This window comes from Notamacropus eugenii, chromosome 3, assembly GCF_028372415.1.
Source record: "Notamacropus eugenii isolate mMacEug1 chromosome 3, mMacEug1.pri_v2, whole genome shotgun sequence".
NCBI lineage: Eukaryota > Metazoa > Chordata > Mammalia > Diprotodontia > Macropodidae > Notamacropus > Notamacropus eugenii.
Window position 1 is genome coordinate 51,914,972 of NC_092874.1, and position 12,540 is coordinate 51,927,511.

General features: G+C 39.2%; 1 protein-coding gene and 1 long non-coding RNA gene across 4 annotated transcripts in view; one reads left to right on the plus strand and one right to left on the minus strand.

The window, feature by feature from the left end:
• The window catches only part of CDK14 (cyclin dependent kinase 14), a 678,242-nt gene that overhangs the window by 112,081 nt on the left and 553,621 nt on the right, over positions 1-12,540 (minus strand). For all 3 annotated transcript variants that reach the window (XM_072651519.1, XM_072651521.1, XM_072651520.1), the window contains one exon: positions 5,678-5,817. In XM_072651519.1, the coding sequence (XP_072507620.1) occupies positions 5,678-5,817 (140 nt within the window). The remainder of the gene's footprint in view (positions 1-5,677; positions 5,818-12,540) is intronic.
• LOC140532728 (uncharacterized) lies at positions 757-3,679 on the plus strand. Its single transcript, XR_011976649.1, has 2 exons — positions 757-981; positions 3,509-3,679. It is a non-coding gene; the product is annotated as an uncharacterized lncRNA (long non-coding RNA).

Consider the following 12,540-nt stretch of genomic DNA (forward strand, 5'->3'; position numbering starts at 1 on the left):
GACTTTAGTGGGACCTGCATTTCTATATTATCCTTGTTTTCTCCCTATTCAAATCCAATTTGGTTTTTTTTGGACATAATGGAAGATGTGATAGAGAAATGACCAAGGTAAATAGTCCTGGTACTAAGAAAAATGAAAGGATCAAAAACCACCTTATGGACTGGTGCTACCTTGCCATCTTATACTGTTGCTGAATTAGTTTACTTAGATCAGGTCTTCTCTCTGCAAAATGACTGTAAGCTCTGGGAGGGCAGAGAGGTTGCTGTGGCAAAACCTGCTTTCACATTCCCCACAGTGTCTAAGGGACCTAGATTGAAGATGACCCATGGGTAATGGATGGATCCACTGTGACTTTAGGTTACAGCAGATTACCTCTGATGATCTGCACACAAGAATTTATGTAAGTGATTATTTTTGAGGAATGTAAGTTTAGAAAAGGAAGTGGGCTGGTGATGTCGTAAGAACTTGGGGGAGGAGGAACAATTATACTAATTGACACTGACATAGCATTTTAAATTTTCTGATGTACTTTAAAAATGGGATCTCATTGGAACCTTACAACAACCCTTGGGAGGAAGAGATTATCTCCATTTTACAGATGAGAAAAATAAAGCTTCGAGAGATGAAATGTCCTACCTGAGGTTATACAGTCAGTCAGTGTCAGAGGTGGGATTCCCACCCAGGTCTTCCTGCCTCCAGGCCCAGCACTCTATCCACTGTGTTGCCAGGCTGCCTCTGACAACAGAGGGAGGACACAGAGCACTGCATGGGGGAAGCTTAAGATAGTTCAGGAAAGGACTATAGCACATTGGTTAGGATCACTAATCTTCTTGTGGGAAGAATCCGCCAGGATGAAATAGTGCATGTCCTATGATAAACATCCACACAGACGAGATGCACACAGATGAGATCGTGGCTCCATCCGCTAAAAAACATTCCTCATGACATATGGCTTAAGAAGAGGAACATTACTGGTGTTCGGTAAAGATCTGGTGACCAGCTAACTGACCTCACTTCATTCCTTTCCTTATCTAACATATGCTGAGGAACTCCTCAGATACAGAGACTAGAGAGACGTTGTGATGCAGTTAAAAAAACACAAAAACAAACCAGACATACAATCTAAGAGTTAGTTTTGGCCTTCCCTCTTTCCAAACTTCTTTCTCTTCCTTCCTTCCTTCCTTCCTTCCTTCCTTCCTTCCTTCCTTCCTTCCTTCCTTCCTTCCTTCCTTCCTTCCTTCCTTCCTTCCTTCTCCCACTCTAATATTCTCTCTCTCTCTCTCTCTCTCTCTCTCTCTCTCTCTCTCCCTCCTTCCCTCCCCCCCTCTCCCCCCTCCCCTCCCCCCCTCTCCCCCCTCCCTCCCTCTTTCCCTCCCTCCCTCCCTCTCTCTCTCTCTCCCCCACCTTTCCTTCCTCCCTCTTTGCCATATCTCCCTACCTCACTGTCATCTAAGGTGGAAGTACAGCAGTCACTCATAGAGACAACCCCTCATTGATTAGGGAGGGAACTTTGACCTACTTTGTTTCTGACCTGGGTTGCTCTGTTCCTCATTAGGCAGACCTCTACTCTCATGGGCTTACTATGGTGGTGCTGGACTCGGTGGGGACACTGGATCAGTCTAGCCTACTGTAGCTTAGAACTCCAGAGATCGAGCAAGACCCCAGCCTCAGGAGTGACAGACACATGCCATCACACCTGTCTGCTGCTAACTTTCTACTTCAAGCCCATAATCATGGGCTTCAGTTTCCTCATATGTAAAATAAAGGGATTTGACATCGCTAAAGCTTCTCCCAGCTCTAACATTCTCGGATTCTTTACAAATAACCAAAGACCCTTAGGATAACTCATGATAAACAATCATGTGAGGAATTTTGGCAACAGGTGGTTCTCAACCTTCTTTTAGGTGAATGTGTGCCCTTTTTATTTATAATGGGTCATTTTTTAAAAAAAGAAATACCCATCAGGATGCTTCCAAGTGTGAAAAAACCCAGAAGAATCTGTAAAAAATCCTTGCTAGCTCTTCCTAAAATGGGACTCATCCTTCACAGATGCACATTTTATGAATTAGAAAATGAATGTATAAAATCAGGGCCTCGGTACTGTAAAGTGTACTATGTTCATTTACTCTGACAAGGGTAGTTCAGCTTTAATTATTTATGAAACTTGATAGTATACACTAGAGAATGCCCTGTAGTGTATTTGGTGGAAGTAATGAATTCCTTCTATGCCCAGCCCTCTCTTTATTTCTCAGCAATTAAATCTCTGAGAGGAAGTGGAGCAAGGCTGCTGGGCTTTTAGGATGGAGAGCAAATGATAAGGTACATGGAGTCAGAGCCACAAGAATTAACTGGCTTCCAGTGCCAGGGCACATGCCATCTTCACCATTTGTCATTCTTGTTTCTCACTTTGCTTCATTTGAAGGTGGGTCATAAATTATTTACATATATGGGTCCTATGCAAATGGGTCTGAGGTAGTTTAAAGAAGTAGAACAATAAGGAGCGACGTTAAAATGTCTGTGGGTCTTTTTGTGGTAGCAAAGCAGCATACCGACAACAGGCATGTTCTTCATTTTTTTCAATCCACTATCAAAGTGACTAAGGGAGTCTTAGCCAATTACATCAAAGCATTATATTCTTAGAGTATAGCTTGGGTTATGGAGAAGGGGAAGAAAGATTTATGAGGACGATGTTCCTTCAGAAGTTATTTGACTGACTGACTTTTTTTTCTTCCTTCCTTCCTTCCTTCCTTCCTTCCTTCCTTCCTTCCTTCCTTCCTTCCTTCCTTCCTTCCTTCCTTCCTTCCTCCTTCCTTTCTTTTTTCCCTTCTCTCTCGCTCCCTTCCACCTTCCTTCCTTCCTCCCTAAATAGCTTATGTTTCCAGTTTACAGAAGTCTTTCCTCCTTAGTGTTACCTTCCAAAAAGTGTTACAAGTCATCTTTGACAATATGAGGTCTACTCTGATGCATGCATCCAAACCAAGATTTTGTCCTTAGGCCAATTCCTTTATTGATTCTGCAAGGTTCCTTACCATGAAGGCCTCCTTAAAAAAACACTCTCTTGGGAGAAGGAACGAGCTACAATATTGTTGCTACAGTCCACTCCACTGTCCATTTGCATTCACATGATTCTACATATGCCCAAGTTGCCACTGTGCAAGTTTGTAAGAAAAACCTTTGTAGAGCTCATGAGGGAAAGCCTAGACCCGAAGTCCCTAAACCAGTAACTTCCCATAAAGGAGTACTTCTCCAAGACTCCAAGTCTGTGAATCCTTTGTTTTGTAAACATGTTTACAAGGGGGACCAGGTTGTTCTAAATAGAAGTGATTGTAGTATTCCATACTGGGATTGTACTTTTTTTTTTTTGCCACTGGATTTATGCTCCATAATGATTATCTACTAGACACAGAAATAGCATTTCTGTAACTCGAAATTGTTACCGGAGGCCTTTAGCAGAATCTTGCTTTAAAAATATAATGATTTTTCATCTTTATTCTCCCCCCTTCAAAAGGTTCCACCGCTCCTGATGTTTAACGCTATGCAAAGACGTGTTTCTGCCAATGAATATCGCCTTATGGTTATACTTCTGCAAATAACCTGCTGTGAGCTGATAAAAGGATTAATGCAGCCAAAATTCTTAATCTGTGAAATTACAAATTAAATTCTCATATTAAAAATGCCACCCTGAGGTATTTTTTGTGGCTTTAATTCCCCTCTGGTGTTCTGCATACATTGTGCTCGTTAATGATGGGGACAAGGCTGTCTCTGCTGGCAGCCTGCTGCCGAGTGATAATGTGCAGGCATTTACTCCACTGATAGAACTGGATTTAACCACTGGCTGATAACTAAGTGGCAAGTGGGTAATAAGTCCATATTAACAGGGAAGCACTACTACAGAATTCACAACTCGGAGACTATCAAAATCCTGGCTTAAGCTCAATCGTTGAGTCAGATGGGATTGAGATGTCACCAACGCTGAGTGCTTTGGAGTTATCTGTTACACTAAATGAAAAACAAACCGGATGTTTGATGTTTGATGAATCATAAACTAATGAAGCTCTCTGTATCATTTTTTTTCCAGCAGAGAGAGATTCATCATCATTTCATTATCTAGTCACGGGGATTTCATCTTTAATTTAAAAAAAATGGGTAGAGCTGTTGTGATGGTCAGCTCTTTGACTTTTTTGGGATAAGAAATAAAACAGAAGGACTAATTTGTCGTCCACTGGTCAAGAAGGTTTGGGTTCAAATTCCACCTCTGACACTTGTTACCTGTGTGATCCAAAGCAAATCACTTGATTTTCCTGTTCTATAGGCAACTTTCTAAAACTTTAAAATGCAAAGAAGGTGCCAACCTGTAATAGCAGAATTCTCATCAGAGAATTCCCTATACCAACGAAATTCGAGATCTAGGCCCTTTCCCTAAGGAATATTTCTAGGGGGAGCAATGTGTGGGTTGCTCAGGGGACAGGAAGTAGTCAAATTACTCATGTGTAAGGACATCCATGTGTCTGTACATATACATAGATGGAAAAGAAAGCATTTGTAATTAAATGTGCAGTATCATTGTATAGTTTTCTCCCCCATGGGAAACATTTCCTAGGGTTCTGTCACCAAGTGATGGGGTTATACTGTGGTCAACGAGGAACCCAAAAGAGCAATAAGCAAAGAAAATTCCAAAATCTAGGAGAGTAAAGAAAGTAAATTCTATCTCCAAGTGTACAAAATGTCTCATATACAGAGAAATAAACACCAAATATGTTATTAAATATGTAATTCGATATTAATTAAATTAATTGAATATTAAATATGCAATATTTAAAGCTATCTAAAGACAGCTTTAGAAAATAACCTCAATTTTTAAATGTTAAATCCTGCAAGAACAAATAGCCAGAGCTTGTCATTTGGGTGGAACATATCTCTACAGATCAGAAATATTCTTACTGCAATCCAATTTTACAAGATTTCACAAGACGGAGGCTTTACACTTTGGAAAAGAGATAAGGACCTCCCTGCCATAAATCCTTCCCAAATATTTAAAATGTAATTGAAAAAGGCTGTGTAAATAAGAACTTTCTTTTTTGTAAAAGCAAAATGCAAATCCACTAGGAGAATGTTTTGTTTTAAAAGGCTGGGAGAAGGGTTGCCTCTGAAAAAACCAAAAGCATGTCTGGGTTAAAGTGAATTACGAATCACCATTCTTACATTTTTTTGCTTAGTAAATTAACCAGTTGTCAATTCTGTGCTCCTCAGCCAGTCTGTTTCAAGGTTATTGTTCTAACAAAGATAATATCTGAGAATCAAATAGAAATGAATCTTTTATAAAAAAAAAATATTCTGTGTACTGTAGCCAGTTACAAAGTACTGTATGTGGAAAGCACTAAATATGTAAATTGCATTTTTCTTTTGCTTTTTGACTGACTACTCAGATAATTCTTTTGGATGCACACGCAATCAAATACAAAGATATCTTGCTACACACTGCAGAGTGGAGATAGCGAAAAAGGAATCCATTTTCTTCCTGTGTCAAGCAAACTCTGCACTTTGAATGGCAGGATTCCAGTAAACACACGCATTATATATGTATATGTACATGTCCAGTCCTGTGTGTGTGGGTTTGTGGGCATGTGTATACCAATTTCATTGCTTTCATGGGACTTGGAGATTGGGTCATACTCACTATCAGTTAGCTCCCATAGCCGGGGGGGCAGATCACTGAAATACTCATGGTTCAGGGCTGCCGGGGCAGACAATCTGTTCTTTGGGAAACACTGGAGTAGTTTGGAGGCCAGATCCTCTGCATGGTTCACATAGCTGAGCCTGAAATGTAAACAGTAAGGGGTAAGATAAAGTAAGGAAAACAGCTGACTTGTTTTAAACGGTGCTCCCTCCCTTCTTTTTTTCCAAGCTTCCCCATATTTTCATTCAACAATGGGGGCTTAAAAAAACCTGCCAAAAATCAGCATCAACAGAAGTGTCCCCCCCTCCCCCAATAGTGGTGCTTCTGTGTACAAACTGGGGAGATATTTAGGACAGAAATTCCAAAGTCCAGAGGTAGACCAGTCTAGCAACTACTTGATGAGCAGCTGGAAATGATAACTATTTTTTTAACTAGTAGGACCTAACCTTAGAAACCATATACGCTATACACATCTGCATATCTTTCCAAGTAAACCAATTCAAAATGAATATGATGAAAATAAAAGCTCTCTAGCTACTCAATTTTTCCGAGAAATATAAATTTCCCTTGATTGAGCAAAAGATAATTTGTCTAAGAAGATCATCAGATATCAACTGCTATAACATTAACCCAAGGGGATTCTTTACACCACATGAGGCTGTAGAATGCGATTCTTTAAACTTCTGTATATGATAGAAAAGAGGTATCTAATGCTGATCATGGAGCCCAGCCACTCTTTGCTCTTTTACACTTCCATTTTACCTCATCCAATTATTCGTAGTTATCCAATCAATACCTAGATTTCACTTTTTAATGATTTAGCTCGTTTATTTGTTGGTTTCCACAGGAGGGCCTCACATAGGAAGTGACTCAAAGAAACAGTGGCAAAAACTTGGTCCGTCTATCAGAGATTGATGCAGAAACAATGTAACAACAAACAGATTTCTCCTTACCCGTTTCTAAATCGGTTACATTGGACAAATTTATCATATGTTTCATTGTTGCCATGTACTACTGGTCTGCTAAGTGACATCAGTTGGTTGCAGAAGGGTTTCTCTAAGTTTTTAAGCTGTTTTCATGAGTTCTGAGAACATTCATAAATATTCTTTATTGATGAGGAAATATTAATATTTTTATAGCTACCCTGAGAGAGACTTTTGTTTTGTTAATGTTATATTTTGTTTAGGTACTTTGTTCATCTGTGATCCATTTTACAATTCTAAAAGTATATGTTAATTGGTGTTATGTAGGTATTAATTATTTTAAACATGCACTTCTTATTGAGCTTTGACTTAAGGATGCCAGTAAATCTCCTAACATACAGTCACTGCTTTCTTTCTGATGGCTTTATGTTCAGTCTTGAATGGAGGAGAAAAAGGTATTTTAAGTAGAGGGAAGGGCATGTGTATTTACTAAGTGCCTTTCATGTGACAAGCACTGTGCTAAGTAAGCATTTTACAAATATTACCTTATTAATCCTCACAACAACCTTGTGAGGGAAGTGCTATTATGATCCCTATTTTACAACTGAGGCAGACAGAGGTTAAGTGACTTGTCCAGAGACATACACCTAGTAAGTGTCTGAGGTCAAATTTGAACTCAGGTTTCCTGACTCCAAGTCCAGTGCTCTATCCATAATTCATTCCATGTTAAAATGAAATAGGGAAGAGAATTTCATGCATTGTAGCCTGATATATAAGATGTAATTTCTAAGATATAATAATTTGTCCCTGTCTAGCTACTAGGACAACTGTGTTGTTGTTCAGTAGATCAGTCATGTCCAATTCTTTGTGACACAGTGCACCATACTGGCCATAGCGATTTCTGAGCAAAGATACTAGAGTGGTTTGCAATTTTCTTCTCCAGTGGATTAAGGGCAAATAGTGGTTAAGTGACTTGCCCAGGGTCACACAGCTAATATGTATCTGAGGCCAAATTTAATCTCAGGTCTTCCTGACCACAGGAAGGTCTCTATTCACTAAGCCATCTAGTTACCCAACTAGGACAATACTGTCATGTTAATCCATCAATAAGTGACAACTTCTGTGCAAGAGAAGGAAGATCCCTAATTTCATCAAAACATTATAAAAAACATATATGTTTATATATATATATATAAACATATATAAAACATTCATGACCAAAAGACCGTCAGTGGCACAACTACCAGATTAAACAAGAATAGTTTTATGAACAGTGCTAGAATGATTAGGGCAGTAACCCCATCTATCAGTGTGAGCAAGTGTATCTCCTTTCCTCGGCTCGCCTAAATGAAACACTCTTCCTTGTCTATACATCAAAGGCATTTTTGTTTTTACTCACTACACTTCAAAGTTTGCTGACTTGTATGGAGTGAACTAGCTGGAAAATGATTTGGGGTAAAAGAATTTGGCTTAAGTTTCTTCATATGGCAAAGGCAGGTCAATATTTGGTCAAGCAGAACATAGTTGGGATCACTAGAGTTTGGGCTAGACTTTTGGGGAAAGAAAACTCAACAACAAAAACCAAAGCAATAAAAGATTTAAGGATGTTCAATGAACTTCTGAACTTGGTACTTGGCTCATGAAGTGAAATGAAGAGAAGAACTTTAATTGACATTAATAATGAGACGTTGTTATTTAAAATTAAGAAAAGCTCTGTGTGCATGTATATGTATATATACATACACACACACATATATATGTATATATTTGCCCCCCAAAAAAGGGTAATGAGATTTCTCAAAACAAAGTTTGCTTTTGGTATAATTTTCCACATTCAAGCTGTGTTTTTCATGAGAAAAGAAAACTTTCCAATAAGAATGCTTCCCATTCATTGATATTACTATAATAAACCTTTTAAAATTAAAAACTTAGTACATAATAACCCCATAGCACATTCTTCACCTGAGAGCACTTAAAATCAGGGGTGTCATGAATGTTTAACAAGTGCTTCTTGGGGGGAGATATAGGCATAACAAAGTTTTGAGTTAAGTTTGCTATATTAACATTTTCTTCATTATTAATTCTTAAGTCTAGAAAATCAACAAAATAATAAGTCATGCTCTGATAGGTAGTGTTTGGGGATTTTCAAAGCATAAATGCTCACACTGAAAATTTAACAACTGACTGATCCAGCATATCCCTGCTTGAAATCAAACTACTACCCAAGAGAAAAGGCCACATTGGCCCACAGCATGAATGAGAAAAGTACTATTACATGCAGAAAACAGTTTAAAAGGGGCCTTAGAAATTATCTAGAATCACCTGATCTTACAGATGTGGAAAGTGAGTCCCAGAAAGGCGGGTGACTTTTTCAAAGTTCCAACTGAGTAGATTTGAACTTAGATCCTCAGACTCTACATTCAGTGCTTGCCCAACTATACGATGCTCTTTTTCAAACGTATGATTTTAATAAAACTGTTCATTGCTCTCTCTCTCTCTCACACTGTTGGTAAGTTATTGTTTTTTCTACATGTATCATCTTTCCCTTCAAAGATCCCTTTGTATAGGGGCTCTTCTTCAAATTGTCTAAAAGTCTCCCTAGTCCCTAGCAAGTGCTCTGAATGACAGCCTCAGTGGGGGAAAGATGATACCTGTAGATAATGCATCAGTAGGGTAATGCTCTGAAAATTCTCACTAGTCCCGAATGGTCACAAGTTTCCAGGATTTTCAGCTCTTTATCCCTCTTTCAAACCTCCTCCTCTCCTTGCTCCTTTCTCCTGCCCTGATCCATCGGAAAGAAGCAGGGCTTTCAGTCAGCCCACAGGCCCAAGGGGAAATGCTTCAACTGTACTCTGAAGCAGTGTAAAAGATCATTTATTTTTAATTTTGCTGAGGCTGCTTTAGTGCTGACTGACAAAAACTGGCCAAAGGAAATGAAAATATTAAATTTTGCTTTGGATTGATTGGAAAGATAAAACAAAACAAGACACAAAAAGCAGATAAAGCTTGGCCTGACAGATGCACAGAATCTCAGAGAGAGAAGGGACCTTAGAGGCTATTCGGTTCAGTTTGGATCTGACCCAGAAATGACTAGTTTTCACTTGAAAATCTCTAGGAAGGGGCTATTTGTGACTATCTATTTTTTCTGTTGAATTGTAGTTAGGGAGCTGCTCTTTATTCAGAGACTAACGCTGTAATAGCTTTACAGTTAGAAGTCAAGGTTCCATTGGTCACTTATTAGCCATGGGAGTCTAGGCAAATAACTGTGCCCCTCTGGGTCTCAGTATTCTCATCTAAACAGTAGGGTCTACTCAATAGGGTCCATCACTCCAATTAGTCTCTCACCTAGATGACTATAATAATGTTTTTATTCTTCCCCTTGTTTCATTTGTCCCCATCCCAGTCTTTCCTCCACATAGTGATTTTTCTCAAATGTGGGTATAATCATGATACTCTCCTTCATTTCCTCTAGAATCAAATATAAACTCCTTGTTTTAGCATTTAAAGCTCTTTATGACTTGGCTTCAGTCAATCTATTTCACCATTATTCCACATCAATCCCCTTTGTTTTTCTTCTGATCGTGTTAAACTGGCCTTACTCTTGGCTCATAGCCAGCTCCATTTCTCATTTCTATGCCTTCTCACTGGCCAGACTGTGTGTCCAGCACACCGCAGACACTTAATAAATGTTTGTTGACTGATGGACCATCCCCAAGAACTGGAACAGACTCCCTCCTTCCCTCTCCCTACCTCTGAGAATCATGCCTCCTTCAAAATTCACCTGAAATTACTTTCTACATAAGGCCTTCAAGCTTTGCACTTCCCCCTTTTTCTTCATGTATCTAAAGGCTGATACTTTATTATTTCAGGACAATAAAATCAAGAAATTTTGTAAACAGAAGTCCATATTGGACTCTGTGTCCACTGACTATTTAGCAATAAAACCAAACAAAATAAAACAAAAAAAAAAACCCACTAGAGTCTTGGTCATTTAGTAGATATAGGACCCTGGACAAATTACTTAACCTCTTACATTTCAGTTTCTTTGCTTGCTCAATGGGCTTAATGGTCCTCGCCTTTCTAATTCCTCTTCCACACAGCTCCAGAGGCAAGTTTCCTAAAACTCAGGCTAGACCACATCACTCCCTCACTCAACCAATGACAGAAGCCCCTTACTGATGCTTGTATCAAATATTATTTTTTTATTTCATCCTTTAAAATTTCTACTTTTCTACAAGGTTAATTAATGAACAATTATCAGCATAGTACTATGTATATCTAACTTATAATTAAACATTACACAAATTAAACATATAGAAATTAGGAGTGCATGCCCCACCTGGCCCCTCTCCCCCCAGTTTTCTACTGATAGAAATGTATGATGAAATACAGATTAGAGATGATTGTTCTGGGGCATCAGGTGCTCTCTAATCAAGACAAGGGCAGAAATGTCAGGCAAGGAGGATGTTTCTGGCTACTTATTGAATTTGGAGGAAGGGAAGGGAATAAGCATTTATTATTTGCCAAACCCTTTACAAATACCCTCTTCACTTGATCCTCACAACAATCTTGTGAGGCAGATACTTTTATTATTCCCTTTTTACCACTGAGAAAACTAAGGCAGCCAGAAGTTAAAGTACTTGCCTAGGGTCATGTAGCTAGCTAGTAAGAGTCTGAGGTCAAATCTGAACTCAGGTCTTCCTGACTTTAGGTCCAGTTCTCTATCCATTCTGCCATAAAGGGGCCACTTGGTGCTATGTTGTTTGAATGCTGAAAGTATGTTTGCCTAAAAGACATACTTTTAGGCAGAGAACTCAAACAAATCAAGAGCCACACAGAGGTCAGAAGTGATACAAGGACACCCTTAAGGTCTTTCTGAAGAACTTTGGAATCAACTGTGAGACATGAGAGACACTGGCACAGGAAGATCCAGCATGGCATGCCCACTCACATCAAAGAAGGTGCTCTATGAGCAAAGCAGTTTTGCAGCAACTCAGAAGAAACCTGAGGTACACAAATTTAGAGACATCTCCACTCCAAATGTTCACATGGACTATTTGTGCCCAACCTGTGGTTGAGCCTTCTGAGCACATACTGATCTTACCAGCCACAGCTGGATATACTATACACTGACCCCAACGTAGTGATGTCATTTATTTTGGTCCTCCTCCAATATGAAGGTCAACAAATGACCATCAACCTAAAATATTTATATGATAATGTGCTCTTTAACTGGAGCTGAGCTGGGCACTATGAATGGCTCCCATAAAATCCTGGTACTGAATGAGCTCTTAAAGCACCTGACCAAAGCCAGAGGTCACAAATTTGCTGGTTTTCCCTCGGTTTGCTGAGGCTGAATAGTTCTGAATATATGGATTGTACTGATCTGTAACTAAGGCAGAGCTCTTCTGGCCACGGTGGGATGGTGGGGACCTAAAATGGGGACTGTGTAATACAGATAATAAAATGCCATGATGGCAAAGAGCCCTGCCCCCAGATAAAAAATATGTGTCTTCAATGTGTGATGGGGTTATTCACAAGCTCCTGTTTGGAGATGACAACATGCCAATTATATCAAGCCCAGGAATATTATAGGGCTTACTGAATGAGATCAGAACTCCAATGAGGGAATGATGTGTACTGAGATGAAGACAGAGTTGGCTGGGCAATCTATAAATTAAACAGTATATACATGTTGGCTAAGAAGTATACTTGGACAAGCCTGAAATTTCCAGAAATTAAATAGGAAGATGAGAGGAGGCTGGAGTTTGACTGGGGAAAAAAAAAGAAAAGGTCTACAGTAATAGCTTGAAGGGACAAATGGAGATTTTTTTTAAAGGATGAGAACACCTGGCCATGTGTGTTGGCAGTAGGGAAGAAGCCAACAGGCAGAGAGAGAGCTGTAGTGAAAAAAAGGCAGTGAATGATCAAGGAAAAACT